This window comes from Rhinopithecus roxellana, chromosome 18 (genome assembly GCF_007565055.1).
Source record: "Rhinopithecus roxellana isolate Shanxi Qingling chromosome 18, ASM756505v1, whole genome shotgun sequence".
NCBI classification, from domain to species: domain Eukaryota; kingdom Metazoa; phylum Chordata; class Mammalia; order Primates; family Cercopithecidae; genus Rhinopithecus; species Rhinopithecus roxellana.
Window position 1 is genome coordinate 5,290,556 of NC_044566.1, and position 17,476 is coordinate 5,308,031.

At 41.9% G+C, this 17,476-nt stretch overlaps 1 protein-coding gene across 1 annotated transcript in view; it reads right to left on the minus strand.

The window, feature by feature from the left end:
- Positions 1–17,476, minus strand: part of TUBGCP3 (tubulin gamma complex associated protein 3) — a 94,179-nt gene that overhangs the window by 26,955 nt on the left and 49,748 nt on the right. The window contains exons 12-17 of the mRNA XM_010360087.2: positions 13,091–13,201; positions 12,661–12,769; positions 7,997–8,186; positions 5,337–5,472; positions 4,426–4,494; positions 1,898–2,033 (exon numbers count right to left, since the gene is read on the minus strand). Of these exons, the coding sequence (XP_010358389.1) occupies positions 1,898–2,033; positions 4,426–4,494; positions 5,337–5,472; positions 7,997–8,186; positions 12,661–12,769; positions 13,091–13,201 (751 nt within the window). The remainder of the gene's footprint in view (positions 1–1,897; positions 2,034–4,425; positions 4,495–5,336; positions 5,473–7,996; positions 8,187–12,660; positions 12,770–13,090; positions 13,202–17,476) is intronic.

Sequence of the window (17,476 nt, forward strand, 5' to 3'; positions counted from 1 at the left end):
CTTAATGTGCCTAACATATAAGTTAAACTTTATCATAGGTAAGTACACATGGGGAAGAGCAGTATAGGTAAGGTTTGATACTATCTGAGGTTTCAGGCATCCATGGGGTGGGGGGAGGGTCTTAGAATAGATCCCCCGTAGATAAAGGGAATACTACATAATACAGCAAAACAAAGAAAAAAGAGGCCAGGCCTGGTGGCTCATGCCTGTAATCCCAGCACTCTGGAAGGCCAAGGTGGGAGGATCACTTGAGCGCAGGAATTTGAGGCTAGCCTGGGCAAAAATGGGGACCACATCTTAAAAATAAAAGTGCTTACCCTCATCAATCATTTTAAAAGCATAACATTTAAAAAGCATAAAAGTTGAAATGAACTTCCATTTTCACCTATGAACTGATAATTTATTTGAATTAATAGCCAGTGTTAGCAAAAACAGTGATATAGACAACTTTCCACAATACGATCTGGGCTTACTGAGATGTGAACTAAATTGGTGCACATATCCCAAAAAGTGATCTGAGAATATCAATACAGTGAAAATACGAATACTTAGTAAGTAAAAAGTAACTAAATTTCAAACTGTTAAGCAAGCACTTCCACTTCTATCTATTCTCAAGAAATATTCAGAGAGGCATATCAAGATACATTTACAAAAACATGCATGGCATTATTTATATTAGCAAAAAATTGGAGGAAAAAACATGTCCAAAGAGAAATGATGAAATGATATGTACATGAGGTAGTATCGTGCTATTAAAAATGGTTCAGAAAAAGTTTCAATAGCGAGGGGAAAGGCTCAGCAAAAGAAGCTGGAGTTAAACTCTGTGAAGCAGGATCCTAGCGATATAAATAAATTTTATAAATAATAAAATATACATTTTCCCATACATAGAAAACTGATCAAAAAATTTATTAGTTATCTCCAACTAGAAAACAAAACTCATTATTGATATTCAATACAGTAAGAGAAGAGCAAATTGATACAGATGTTGCTAAACTGATAATCAGATCAGAAAACTGTAGTGCAACCAGCCCATATTTCAAGTTGGTATGGAGCTCAGCCTTCGCAGAGGCTTACTTTGACATGTGACAATGACAGCATCAGTTTGGCCTAAATTCACTATAAGACGCTGCCTCGTGAAGGGGGCAGCCAGGAACTGATCTACTCAGTGGTATTCATAAGAAGACAGAGGGAAGGAAAAGTGTAGGCAAGTAAGTACATATCCAGTTAAAACAACTCTGAGCGAGGGATCCCGCAACCATGGTGAGAGGGAAGGTGTGAAACTGTGGAGAAAGGAGACCCACAGAGCCCCAGGCGTGCATGCAGTCCTCTCAGAACGGCCCTCCTCCCGCCTCCCCACCCGCCCGTGGCAGCACATTCACAAGAAGGGCACCCAGCCCACAGTCATCACTGCCTTTAAAAGAAAATCTCCCCTTTGCTTCCCTCTCAGCTAATTCGGAGGATTCCTACCATTCATTCCCCACTACAGTCAAGTATCAACACCTAGTAAAAACTGACAGTTCTACGTGTCAGTGTTGGCTCAGACAGGCAACTCCCTGTCCCACAGCCTTCAGCGGGGGTCACTATTCTGGATCTCTGGTAGCTGCTCAGGGACCAGCCTCTGAGCTGGTAAAGAAGCAGAGATCATGAACTGCTTTCTCCAAACAACTGCTCTCTTTTTATTCCTAATAATTACTTTTCACCAAAGGATTAAAGGCATGTACCATTTAGTTCTTCTTTAGAGACGTACCTACTGAAATACTTTCTCAAGGGTTCTGACCAAACCAATTTTATATAAAGACTTCAAAATTACTTGTAATTTAAGTCATTCAATGTTTACTGGGGGCTGGACGCTGCTGGGAGTGTGTGCGGACCTGTGACCGCACAGAGGGCTCACCTGGCATGTTTCTCAGGAGCTTTGCATTGCACATGTGCCCCTTCCGTATGTCGGTGAGAATGTATTCCATCCGCTTCGCCCTCCAGAGGAAGTTAAATACTCTTAGGTAGTGGCTCATACATTCTCGAGTAAACACCTGGGATAACAGCAGAAGACGAGTTTATAGTATTCCCACATAAGAATCCTCTCAGTACAGGTCTCAATCTTTTTTTTCAAAAGGTACATTTTAGCAAACTATCATAATATAACAACCACACTGATGACTTACATGCTAGGCAGCATGCTAAGCAAACTCACAGGAACAGAAAGCAGGGAAACAGAGGCCTAATGTTACACAACTTGCAAACAGTTTATCAGGATTTTCAATCCATTTTAGACTAGTCTAAGCCTAATCTAAAATGTGGACTCTTCACTACAACTCCCCTCAGCCCGCCTGAGGGATCCGTGAGGCAGGGGTGCACTTTCTTCTGTAACAGTAGCTCCTAAGGGTGGTGAATCTCATGGAAGGTAGGCCTAGAAGAATCTCCAGTCTGAAAAGAATCCTTCAGGTTATTTTCACCGATTTACTTTTATTTTGGGTTTTTGTGGGTTTTTTTTGAGATAAGAGTCTCACTCTGTCACCCAGGCTGGAGTGCAGTGGTAAGAGCTCGGCTCACTGCAACCTCCGCCTCCTGGGTTCAAGGGATTCTCATGCCTCAGCCTCCCGAGTAGCCAGGATTACAGGTGTGTGCCACCATGCCCAGCTAATTTTTGTATTTTTCAGGAGAGATGTGTTTTTGCCATGTTAGCCAGGCTGGTCTCAAACTCCTGGCCTCAGGTGATAGATTTGCCTTTTTAAAATAAATCTATGATATAAACTTTTTTCCTTGAGTCCTTCTACTAAAGTAGGGCTTTACAAACCTAAACATTTAACAATACTGCATAAGCAATTGTTTATGTACATGGCATGACACCTTTGACACTCTTAATAAGATCTGTAATACTATGAAATAATTAATTATCTGTTCTCTAGGCAATGTTCAGTTTACCTATTTGTCAAGGCACTCAGACTTCCTGAAATAACCGATGCAATTATCTATACTATGATATCATTTATGCTATGAAAATAATACATAATGCATGCAAATTAACAAGGCAAGAGATATGGAAGTTGCTAATTTAAATAATTTGTTAAGGTCAGGCACAGTGGCTTATGCCTGTAATCCCAGCACTTTGGGAGGGAGGCAGGTGGATCACCTGAGGTCAGGAGTTTGAGACCAGCCTGGCCAACATGGTGAAACCCCATCTCTACTAAAAACACAACAATTAGCCAGGCATGGTGGCTCGTGCCTATAATCCCAGCTACCTGGGAGGGTGAGGCAGGAGAATCGCTTGAATCTGAGAGGCGGAGGTTGAAGTGAGCCAAGATCGTGCCATTGCATTCCAGCCTTGGTGCCAGAATGAGACTCCGTGTCAAAAATAAATTAAATAAATAATTTGTTAAATATCACACTGCTTTTTGCATTGTAACTATTTTAAATTGGTTAGGACATAAGTCAAAAGAGAAAAAGCTAATTTGAATATGATGAGAAATTAAATTTAAGAGAAGCTATACCCTTAAAATACAGTAGCTTTGATCAATAAAGGTTACACACCAGGAATTTATGTGTAAAAGGGAAATTGCACCAGCAGTTCCCATCTCACTGTAGACAGGAGAGACACACTTACCAGAGGCAGGTTTCTTACCCCCAAGAGGAAAGAGGGTGAGTGTGCCCTGACGCAATTATTTCAGCAGCGTGATGTGCACCCTGAGAGGCGGGAAAACAGCACAAAGCAGGCTCTACCAGAACCACTAAGAAAAAATTTTAGAGCCCAACTATATTTCTTCTCAACAAAATACTTTTCCCAATACCTCAAAGAAATGCAATGTCCTTCCTTCAGTATTTCAGATACAAAAATGACTGAAGTAAGTTTAGAGGGGTATCTTGGTCAAGGAAATTTATTCAAGTCTGAATACTTTCAAAATGAGCACTAAAAAGAGGCACTTTAACTGCAGGCATGTAAAAAGACAGCTTTCCTGGTCAGCCTTTTACAATGTGGTAACTGTTATGTAGGTAAAGGCACTATGAACAAAGTACAGCTGTTTCCTCATTGGTTTAAATGAATACTAAATACCAAATTTTAGCTAAGTAGTAAAAACATGATTCCCCTAAAATACACTTTACAGTTCCTTTCAAATTATCCTAAACTAGTTGCCACAGTCTAATAATGGAACAAAATGAACAGTCCATTTATTAAGGAGTTCCTGAAACCTATGATAGAACAATGATATTTTTAAGAATTTTTTAAATGATAGAGCATTTCAGTACTCATTAATAATCATTTAAAACACACACAATTTTGGCTTACGTATTTATTCAATGAGTATATCTTAGATGTCGAGTGATCACTTGAATTAGAAGTCCCCAGAGAAGAAAGTTAATTTCAAACAAAATGTTTAACAATCTTAACAGCTGTAAATACTATAAAATGATGCAGGATAATCTTACAGTTGCAATTGGTCCGTCGACATGATAATCAAGGCTGAAGACATCCCATCCAGTGTCACCTGGAGAGACCTAACAACAGAAACAAACACATAATTGCAAGACCTTAAGCTTATTGCTGAAGAACTTGTTGACGCAAAGAAAAAGCAGTAAAATAATGCCCCATTGTTAAAAACTGCTCAGCAATTCTGAGTGCATCTTCTGGTTAACTTCTACAACCTCACCAGTTAGGCAATAATGGGCACACAGTAGGTGCTCTGCAAACATCTGGCAAGGAATGGTGTATTTCTGAATGAATATTGTGAATATGTGTTTAAAATTCATCACCATTTGCTTACAACAAAAACCCACTGCCTCTAAATATGTTCCAAATCCTTAGTTATTCCAAGATGACTCTTGCAATATTTTAAGAAAAGCAACCATTCTGCTAATGATCCTTCATCACAACTAAGTAAACAGTGGGTTTATGTTAATACCCATACCCTTAAAGGAAAGTCATGGCCTACCAAACAGAAACTAAAAACATCAATTTCCTGATAAATATCATCACCATGTCTTGTGCTCCTGCTGGATTTACTATGAGAAGAAAGCTCCATTTTCTAAGCATCTGTGATGTGCTACCCAGCACAGGGCAAGGGCTGTCATGCATTTTCTCCGACTTAAGCCTAGCGGCCCTGCAAGATTACTCCCTGCTGCAAGATGGGCAAATGGAGACCCAGATGGTATAGAGGGAGGAGATGTGCTGACCAGGGAGTAACAAGTGACAGAGTGGAGTTCCTACTCAGGCTGCCCAGTTTCCAGAAAGATAACGGCTAGCTGTGCCTGAAATAACATGGAAAACACTTGCTAGAACACCCCAGCCCAGTGGGTCCTCAGTGCCAGGACGGCATTCCCAACATGCAGAGACGCAGTACCTCCAGCAGCCGCACGTCCAGCCTTCGCAGGATCTCAGGACTGTCAAACTGTGCGTTGGTGGCTCTGACAGCGGTTTCTAGAATTCCAGTCAAGTTATGCTGATACAAAGTTGTAGCTGGACGGACAAGTTCTGGTCTTAACAAATTTTTTAAAAATTAAAGAAAATATTACTTCAATTCTTAATGAACTTTAAAAAACGTATAAACTATAAAAAGTAAGGTTCAAATTATAAAAACTCGAAAGACAAATGGGACCAATACAATAATGTGGCAACGGAAGCTTCAGAGCATTAACTGTAAACAGGGCTTACTAATTATTGTGGAGTTACATTTCTTTAAAATCTCAAAAATACTGATTTTGGCCAGGAACATTTGTTCAATCCTGTAATCCCAGCACTTTGGGAGGCCGAGGTGGGTAGATCACCTGATGTCAGGAGTTTGAGACCAGCCTGGCCAACACAGTGAAATACCATCTCTACCAAAAATACAAAAATTAGCCGTGCATGGTGGCGGGAGCCTGTAATCCCAGCTACTCAGGAGGCTGAGGCAGGAGAATCGCTTGAACCCAGGAGGTAGAGGTTGCAGTGAGCTGAGATCGCGCCACTGCACTCCAGCCTGGGCGACAGAGTGAGACTCCATCTCAGCTTAAATTGAAAGTACTTAAATGTGCTATACATATTAACAAAGTTTTCAAACTTTAGGCTGGCCTATGAGTAGCATGAGCTGATATAATTTCATTTTAGACCCAATGGGAGGAGGAGAGGTCTCTATTGAATCAAAGCAATTAGGTATATGGAGGTCATGATTCCAAAGGGCCAAGAACCACTACACTTCCAGCAAGCATTTCTTGAGGGTTACTGATATCTGCTCTTATAAATATGAAGCTAACACGTCTCTAATCAGGGGGTTACCAAGTTAAGAACATCACTAATCAACTCAGGTAGACACGAAAGCTCTACAAAATGCAGGGCAGCGACAAGGTGAAAAAGACACAAAATGTCAAATAAACCTAAAAACTAGAAACTTAAAATACGACATGAGGAGAAATGAAGTTTTCACTTTAAAGAAAGCATTGTGACACTTTCAACATTAAGATTGGGCACAAGGCAAATGCATTCAGCCGGCTCTATGATGTGACCTATGACACCATCAGGGTCCTCCAAACCTCACTTTGGCACCAACTCACCCACATACACACCCATGGCATTAGAGAACATTTCCCCTTTAAAAGCTCATCGCCACTCACAATTCAGACAGGTGTTGACCTCATCACGGCCGGCATTTACTGTGCTAGTGAACCTTCTTTTCTTACCAACCTGTTAGCAGACATCAGCTGTGACTAAGGCATGAGCATGTCGCAAGCCAGCTATGGCTGTGTATGCCTCAAAAAGCCATATGAGTTTTCACAGAGGAGACTGGCTTCTGGCTAGAAGGTAAGATGTAAGAGCTTGCACGTCTCAAACAGTGGTTCTCAATGTGTAGTCCCCACAAACGCAGCATCACCGGCAGCTGGAACTTGCTGGAAATGCAAATCCTCCACCCCACACCTGAAAATCTCATTCTCTGAATTGGGCCCACAAGCAAGCTTTCTAGTCTGCAATCCACTGAAACTTGAGGACCTGAGGCCCTAAAACAGTTGCTTGGGCAGCACTAGCAGGGTTTAAAGGTAAGTTATGATTTTGTGTCTTTTGTTTTTTTTTGAGACGGAGTCTCGCTCTGTCGCCCAGGCTGGAGTGCAGTGGCTGGATCTCAGCTCACTGCAAGCTCTGCCTCCCAGGTTCACGCCATTCTCCTGCCTCAGCCTCCCGAGTAGCTGGGACTACAGGCGCCCGCCACCTCGCCCGGCTAGTTTTTTTGTACTTTTTAGTAGAGACGGGGTTTCACCGTGTTAGCCAGGATGGTCTTGATCTCCTGACCTCGTGATCCGCCCGTCTCAGCCTCCCAAAGTGCTGGGATTACGGGCTTGAGCCACCACGCTCGGCTGATTTTGTGTCTTAAAGGGAACATTTAGCTTACTTTAAGTGTCCTAAAAGGAACACCAAAAAAGAAGTTTGGCCCAGGCTGTGGCCCCCTGGGGTGCTCATGCCCAGGCTCACACTGCCTGGGCCGGGGTCTGCACTGCCTCTAGACCCAGGAGCATAGCAGGCTCTGGTCCAGAACTGTCTCTGTCTCTACTGGTGGAGAAGGACACACATTTAACTCTGGAAGGGAAGATGCCATGAGAAATGTCAGGGAGCAAAATAAAAAGGGCCGTAGTTTTGTTTTTATGTGAAACATTAACTACAAATATAAAAGTAAAATTCAATTTTAAAATGTGTATTTTATTTTTCAGCTTTATTTCAAACTCAAGCTAAAGTTAATTGTGATTAGACAAACTCCTCATACATGAAGACTGTAAGCGCCATAGTTTTGGTAATAAATGCCAGTTTCTCTTATGAATAAAGCACAGAACATGACAATGATGCTCTGCTGATAACCAGAGAAAAATAAAGGGGCTTTACACCTTTTGAAAATTTTACATTCGTTTCAGATTTTATTTTAAAAAGTATGCTCGAAGAATTCAACTCATTTTCCTTTAATATAATTTATTCTTTTAAACACAAGATTCCTTCTCATGTCAAATATATTACTCATTTATAGAAATCAAAATAGTGTCTTACTTTAGCAAGTCCATTAAGTGCCTTATGAAGTCTCCTTGACCAAGAAGCAGGTACCGTCTCATTGCCTGCATGTGGTCCAACAAGCTGTACTTTTTATTGAGAACATCCAACAAGTATTTGCTGGTCTCAAAATAAGCAGCATCAATTTTCCCCTGAAATGCATTTTCTAAGTCTGTGAATAGGTCTGCAGCTGTAAAGAACGACAGGGAAGAGAACACATGCATACGTAACCTATATTTTCATAAAGGAGAAATGAAGGCACACACATCCAGACTCAGGGCCAACCACTGTCTGTGGCATCAGTAACAGACTGACCTCAGGCACAGGCAGCTAGACATTCCACAAAGGAGACCAGAGCCCTAAGACCACAAAGATGAAAACACTTCTGCCAGCTGGGTTCACAGCAGACACCTACCTGTGTGTCTTCATGATTTCCAAATCCCCTACACTGTAACTAACCGGAGATCTCAACAAAACACACTGGTAACAGGGCAAGTCAGCGCTGAGTCACCCGTCCATACCCATAAGACGTTTCCATAGATTAGTCTTAAGACCAAACAGCACATGCAAATAAGCTCTGTGAATTGTACAACTCGCAGAAGTTGAGTAGTACTATCATGCATCATAGAGTGAACTCTACAGAAATTGCTGGAGACGTCTAGGGGACAAACCCAGATTGTCACCAATAAAGATGCCTGACTCTACGCAGTAACATAGGGGAAGAAAGCATTTCCATAGCTTTCTATTGAGAAGAAATCGCAGGTGGAGACTATACACATAACAGAGCTTCTTACAGTGCTGACTTACATCTGCAAAGCACAAACCGTTTTTAAAACTTACATGAATACTTCATTTCATTAAACCCACAATAACACTTAAGCTAGACAATAACCCCAGTGGGAGGAACAACCTCAGACTGAGAGAAAGCAAAACGCTAGCTAAAGACTAAGCAAGGACAAGAAAGGCGAGAGCTTCTGATTCAGAGTTTAAGTCTCTTTCCATTATCTGAGTTACCCAGTTTAACTATATCAGAAGACTCTTAAGATTTGTTTGTCCTTCAGAATAAGAAAGCAGCTAAGACAGGCCTATTTTAGTGTTGCTATTATTCCAATTACACACTGGTAGTAAAAAACTAAGACGCTCCCAGTGAAGAAACCATAGTTATCTGAGGATGAGTGAGGTCTGCCTGGAGTCACGACACCACGGAACCCCTTGATGAGCTCACCACGGTCCTGTTTTAAGGGCATGGGGTTCTATTTCCATTGATCTACGTAATTTTAATGATACGAAGATTTTTCTCTGGAAATGTTTTCATTATACCCTTGAGTCATTAAAAATTTTCATTCCAAAGAGAAGGTTTGAATCAGTCTTAATCAGTCTTAGCCCAAAGCAGCCTATGAAGACACAGAACCCGGAGCCTCCTCGGAACTCTCTTTGCTCCTTCAGGGTTGAGGCATCTCTCGTGCTCCAGTTTTTAAATTTTCACTCTTTATTCTTTATTCACACTTTTAAATCTTCATAACCTTTTCACAGACAAAGGTGAATCTGACATGTTCTCCTGTTTTTTGACCATTATTAGGAGTCTTTTAGGATTTGTATCTTCCATCTTCCCAGTTCTACAATAAATACTCAACAGCAGAAACCTTGCTCTCCACTGACCCTGGCAGCCGTGGACAGGACAATGGGGACAGCAGGAGTCATTTCAGAGAAGCAGCAGCACCCTGTCGCCCTCAGCATCTGCAGGGGACCAATCCCACAACCCCCACAGATACCGAAATCCCCTTATGCTCAAGTCTCTTCTATAAAACGGAGCAATATTTGCACCTAACCTACACACATCTTCCCATATACGTTAAATCATCTCTAAGTTACTTATAATATCTAGCACAATGTACATGCTATGCAAATAGCTGTTACACTGTATTGGGGTGTTTTTTTTTTTTTTGTATTTTTTTAATGGCTGTATTTTTTAAGTGTTGATTGAATCTCAGTTGATTGAATCTGCAGATGTGGGGCGGTGGGTGTGGGGGCCGCCGGCAGTACTGCAGACTGGGTGCTCGCACAAGCAGCAGCAACCTTCACGGAGAGTCTCCCGCACAGCAGGAGCGTGGGGACGCCCTGTCCCAGGCACAGCCCATTTGTGCACCGTCTTCTCTAGGCACTATGAAAGGTCATGACTTGAACACAACTGCTCTCCTGGTTCTTCTTCCTTCCACCTCTTCAATGTAGAAGCATTTCCCCAAAATCTGTACTGGATCACATCTGTCTCTATTCCAGGAACTAACCTGGGGTCTATGCACCTCCCCCCAAAAAAATACATGTAAAATGGTGTGTGAATGCTTTAGGGTGAGAGGGGCCATGGCTCTCACACGCCTGAAAAGGGACCTGCCCTGGACCACACGGGAGCTCTTGCTACACCATCCTGCCTTGTCCTGAGTTACCATGGGGAGATAAATGCTTCTAAAATCTCTATACTCGGCCGGCCCTACTTTTAACCAGAGTTTCAGTACAGCATTTCCAATACATGCTGGAAGCCTCCATTAGTAAGTCCTCTCAGCTACTGAAAACCAAATTGCCCTAAATGACATTCCTCTCTCAGTGCTATCCTCTTCCGAAATTCCCTGCTGCCCTTCTGACTAGGCCTCATGAGCTCAGAGTTCTAGTGCCATCACTGACTTCCTGATCCCCAGCCCTCCTGTCCAGAGAGCCAAGTCCTGTTAGAGAACATCTGTCATTCCAGTAACACCCGTAGCTAATACCACACCCAGTAACCTATCCTACTTCCTACACCAGGTCCTAGTCTGTCTATCTTTAGTCTGTCACGTTATTAAATAATAATAACTTACACTTTTTATTTTCACTACAATCTTTAGATAAGTTTAATTTGTCCTATTTCTCATCTGCACTTTCATGCACGTTCTTCCTTTGTCCTGGGCTGCACGATAACCCACAACCAAATTCTCCTCCTTCTCCATGGCCAGTGCAATTCCTGCCTCTTTCCAAAGCCTTCCTGTTGAGCCTTGCCTGAAAATACCCAAAGCGCTTCACCTGCAAATCTCACATCCCTGATCACTTTCCACCTTTATTACTGACTACTGGTTATTTTATTATGCATCTCCTCTCCAAGACCAGACTAATAAGCTCATGAAAGGAACAGTCACGGTGAAGTCATCATCTCTTTCCTGTAGCTACCACAGTGTCCTACGCAAAGTAAACCTTTTGAATGAACCATGACAATATAAATAGCAAATACAGCCAAAACTGGAGAGCTATAAATGTAAGTTAGCCATACACAAAACATCATCATGAAATTACTGAGGGTGGGGCAGGCAGCAAATGGGGAAAAGGAAGAGAACGAGGGAAAGCCTCAGCGCTTCACACAAGCTGAACCCTCACGCAGCACTCTGAATGCAATAAACACAGTAAGTGCAGTAAGTCCTGGCTCTTCTCCAAACGAAGCCTTTGCATCCCAAAGAATGGGCTACCATTAGCAATATTTCTTCTGTTGTTTCTTATTTTGGCACACTGTCACTTTATCATTTTAAAAAGTAACACAAATTAAGAAGGACAAAATAGCTATACCTATTCCAACACTTACTGTTTAACTCCGTATAAAAAGGAAATTAAAAATTTACACAGTACTATACATATACATACATAGTACTATGTATTCAGGTGTTTTAGAGAGTAATTCCAATGATCTATAAATCCCATGGTACAAAAAACACTTTTAAGTAATCTGTAACATCAGCACATCATCATCACCATCACCTCCACTATCATCACCATCATCATATCATTACTATCACCATCACAATTATCAATGTCATTACTATCATCACATCACCATCACCATCATCACCATCACCATCATCACCACCACCACTGCCACCACCACGCCATCATCACCACCCATCCCCAACACCGTCACCTCACCATAATCACACCATCACCATCACCACCACTGCCACCACCATGCCATCATCACCACCCATCCCCAACACCGTCACCTCACCATAATCACACCATCACCATCACCACCGCCACCACCACTCCATCATCACCACCCATCCCCAACACCGTCACCTCACCATAATCACACCATCACCATCACCACCACCACCATGCCATCATCACCACCCATCCCCAACACCGTCACCTCACCATCATCACCATCACCATCATCACCATCACCACCACCATCACTGCCACCACCACGCCATCATCACCACCCATCCCCAACACCGTCACCTCACCATAATCACACCATCACCATCACCACCGCCACCACCACGCCATCATCACCACCCATCCCCAACACCATCACCACCGCCACCACCACGCCATCATCACCACCCATCCCCAACACCGTCACCTCACCATAATCACACCATCACCATCACCACCACCATCACTGCCACCACGCCATCACCACCACCCATCCCCAACACCATCACCTCACCATCATCACCATCACCACCACCATCACTGCCACCACCACACCATCACCACCACCCATCCCCAACACCATTATAATCACATCCCCATCATCCCTATCATCACACCATCACCACGTCATTATCATCATCACTGTTACCGTATCACCGTCCTCACATCATCATCACACCATCGCCATCATCACCACCCCACCAGCATCATCGTACCGTCCCGGGGTGACTCTGCAGACTTGGTCACGGCTATCATCTTTGTAGTGGGAGTCTGATCATGACAAACTTGGTGCAAGAAATTTATTGATTTTCCTATCAAAAGGACCTAAAAAGAAAAATATTCTATGATTACCTTTATGTAAATTTAAAACGATTGCCCAAATCTGCAAATATTCCTAAGTGACAAATTGACTCTTGATTGAAAAGTAACAAGAGCACCCGCTACAGTATGGAGCGAATTCCAGTAACTCAAAGATACACTGAACACATACTATATTGATGTATTCAATTAACATGCACTTACTTCATCTCCAGAACATTAACAATCTCAAAACGCATGAAGTTTTATGAAAATTGGTTTTGTCACATAATCTAAGTATACATAGCCATAAAACATCAAAATCACAAAAATCTCTTCTAATCCTACCTTCCTAGACTGATCCATCGTAATAAACGAAGGAATCATCGATTTCCTCAAAGTATACTTGTCATGCCACAGTCGATCTGTTTTAACTGTTGGATCTGATGCTACAAAAAACTGAAAGTGAAGGGGCATGGAAACATTAAAGAGTGATATTTATGGCAAAACATTAACCAACAGCAACATCAAAGAATAAGTTATTCTAGAAAGCCAAGTTCTCCAGACACAGAGACTCTTACCCATTTATACAATAAAATGTGTATGAAACAGAAATCTCTCTAAATTGAACTATGTATTTCCTAAACTTTTAAAACTAAAGTGTAACAAAAACAAGTTATGTCTTCCTTGGAGACTCAGAACGTCCATTAGAGCCTTTGCAGCCTAACACTGAGGCTTCCTGGGCCGCACGGAGCTCTTCCTCAGTGACAGCGCAGGCATTTGGGGTTCCCTCCCTCACAGGCAGCAGCTGTCTCCTCCCATCAGTCTGCCTGCCCTTGCAGTCTCTCTTTTGCAGAGCCCCAAAGCCTGGAACACAGAGGGGCCCAGGCTGGCGTCCTCTGTTCACAGACAAGTCCCAAGCTCTATGGGCAGACCTTGCTGTACATGTACCCACGTGTACAAGGGGCCAGCACCAGCCAGGTGGCACTGTAGAAGGGACCCCTGTGTGGTTCCCCGGGGAACCATCTGTGCCCAGGAGCTTTCTTCCTCACTGGCACGCAGCTCCCCTGCCCTGACCCTGATGGGCACCTACAGCACGGCTGTTAGAAAGGAAACCGAGCAGTAAGGAGAAAATTCAGTGGCTGCTTCTTCCAGTTTACTTGCCACTGCAACAATGAGGCCATTCTCATTTTTCAGTCATACACCCTAACAGACTAGCGCTTTTATTTCTAAACTTGTTTTATGAAAGCACAACTGCTGAATTGAAGTAGCTTTTACAGACAATGCCAGGTTTCCTTTCCACACAGCTGTGTAGACTGACGCTCCCAGGGGCAGGATGTCCTGTTTTTGCAATCCTGGCTCATTTTAGATTTTGCCAGTTAGGTGGAATCATGGTTATCCTATATTGCTGTCATTAACCAAAAACGAAGCTGAGCATATTTTCATAGTTCTAACTGCCATTTACCATTCTTCTCCTGTGAATGGTCTTTTCATGCCCTTGACCCATCTTTCTATTCATTTTGTTCTCTCATCAATATACAAAAATTCTTTGTACATTAGGAACAGTGATCATTTGTGAATCATTAAATAGTAGAGATTTAATTTTTCCAAGTTGATCATTTGCCATTGTTTATAGTATGGTCCATATTTTGGTTCTATTTTTTGTTATATACAGATAAATGTCTGTCTTCCTTTATGGTTTCTGAGTTTCCTGTCTTCCTAAGATCTTCCCATTCCTAGATTGTGAAAATATTCTCCATCATGTTCTTTCAGTATTTCTATTGAGTTATTTTTATTACCTAGATCTTTTTTTTTTTTTTTTTTTTTTTTTTTTTGAGACAGGGTCTCACTCTCTGGCCCAGGCTGGAGTGCACCAGCACAATCTTGGCTCACTGCAACATCTGCCTCTCCAGCTCAAGCCATCCTCCCACCTCAGCCACCCAAGTAACGGGGACCACAGGAGCACACCACCACGCCCGGCTAATTTTTTGTATTTTTGGTAGAGACAGGGTTTCACCATATTGCCCAGGCTGCTCTGAAACTCCTGAGCTCAAGCGATCTGCCTGCCTCAGCCTCCCAAAGTGCTGGGATTACAGGCAGGAGCCACCATGCCTGGCCTATTACCTAGATCTTTAATTCCTCTGGAACTTGGTATAATCTTGGCACACAGTATGTTATAAGGGGGAGGTCTACTGTTTTCTCCTAGATGGCATTTTTTTCTTTACTGGCTAGGCCAGCCCCATTTAATGAATACACCATCCTTTCCTCTGAGCTAAGGGTGCCTCATCAGGAATTGTTAATATCACCATAATCAATTATATCAACAGATTAAAAGAGGAAACCATTTGACTATATCAAAAAATGCTGAGGAAGCATCTGATAATGCCTCTGTTTACATTCTCCAACGATAACCAATTTGCTTTTAATTATCATGAGAGTGTGGATTGAAGCATATCACAATTATGTGCTTCCTGGGGCTCCCCATCTCCTATGTGGGAAGGGGGAGCCAATTCAAGCTGCTCCTGAGTCCTTCACACTGGACCCGAGTGATCTGCCCTGCTTTTCTGCTATAGATCGTGATGCAGGCTTAGCTCTGTTTCTCCCAATACCTAGAATCGGCCACTTCTCCAAGGAGCCCTACTTCCTTTGAGGGAGAAATGGCACTGGGACCATGACCTCAGCACTTGGCAGTATTTTCAGTTAAAAGCTGGAAGGCCTAAGACTCAGCACTGCCCTGGGATGCATGGCTGAGTCCTCCAGTCAGGCGGTGAAACACATTTCAGTCGCATCACACCCCAAGTGCCTTTTTGGTGATCTTTCCATAAATCCTGAATTTCTGTAAAAATTACATGGCAATACAAAATTAACCATTTCTTAGCAAAATGTAATGGTCAAAAGTAACCCAAGAAGCAAGAGAGAGGAGACCCTGAAAACAGTATCTTCAGAAGAAACTGGAAATATAAAATGCTATCACTAAGGCACAGGGCTACTAACACTTTTTAAGACATAATTCTTAGGTTGCTTAACGTATTGCAGGCCACAGAAATACATACAGGATGGCCTCAGTTGATTTCATGAAACTGGCACTAGCACATGTGATTAGAAAAATACCAAAAATATTATAGGACAGTCTCATTTGTGAATATGAATAAACTCTGAATAAAATGCTATACTTGCATTACTGGAATAAAATATTCTTCATCAGCATATACTATACTTCCAATATGCTATGCTAAATGTCTTAAAAACAAGGGAATACATAAATGAATTACAAAATATTACCATGTAGTCATTAAAAATAGATTGTTCTTAACTACCACAGCCCTTTCCAATAATCTGATGAAAAGTGTGGTTCTTCCCAGGAGAAAATCGCATATACAGCTGACCCTTGAATCACACCAATCCGAACTGTGCGGATCCACTTACAGCCAACAGCACACACAGAAACACAGCCTCCTCGGGGTGTGAAACTCACTCGTACGGGAGGCCCGCTTTCCCAGCCCACAGGTTCCACAGGGCTGACTACGGGACATGAGTACCTGTGGAATTTGGTATCCACAGGGGTCCTAGAACCAATTCCCCTCGTATACCACGGGACGATTATATTCACAAAATAGAGTTTCAGAGATCATTTTAGTAAGCCTTGGTGTCAAAAAAATATTTAATGGCATAAATAATGTTCATTATTTATTTCAACAAAATAAGTTGGCAAAATACTATGCATATGATCCATACAAATGCACAGAAAAAAATTGGTATATACAAATATTAACAGAATGTGTCTGGTCCTGACAGGGTTACTGAAAATTTTAACTTCATCCTCTGTATGTGCTTATGTGATCAACACCGTTTAAACTGCAAATATTTTTCTATTAGAAAAAAAATAGTTTAATAATCAAGTAATTCTAGCCAAACACTGAACACACGCTACCAGTAAATTGTTGTTTTTTTAAATAACATCATTTTCCCAGGGCAACCAACTAAAAATGAATTTTTTTCTTTCACAGAAATCTACTTCCAAGAGTAAGTATTTCAGGAAACTAAATTTTAACGATGTCAAGATCTTCTATTTGATCTTTTAAGGGCTAGACAGTATCAATTATGTTAAGCCAATCTCCTGCATAAGTAGGCACATGAATAAGTGCCAACATGTTTATGACCATAGGGAAGAGGCTGCTACATTTATTTTCAACTAAAATGTCTTATCTTTAAGTATCAATTTAAATGACTGAAGCATTCACTGATTTATTTTAGACTTTTGTGATCTACATTACCTTTCGGGGTAAACAGCAGTACTATCACGGAGGCGTCATCACCTTAACATAGAATTACATTCTCCATGATAGAAATAAGCCTCCGTGAGTAATCTCAGCAGCGACTAAGTCACCGTGCTCATGCTGGGACTGCTCTGTACCTTGCCATACTACAGATTAGAGTAACTGCATATAAATTGTATGTCTGTTATTCCGTTGGAAGAGCTCGTTTCTACAGACAACACACTAATTTATCCTAATAGTTGGAGTACAGCTGGATTTCTATCAGTATGAACAATAAAGAAAACTTCATTTAAACCATAAAAAATCTCAGGCAATTCAGGCATCTTTAGAAGTTATGAAAGCACTGCTTCATCTAAGGGCAAAGTAGCACGCAATCACTCTAGCAGCAAACATCTCATAGCAAGCAGAGAGCCTGGGTACGCTTTCGAATATAATTAACTCTGTGAAAAAATATATA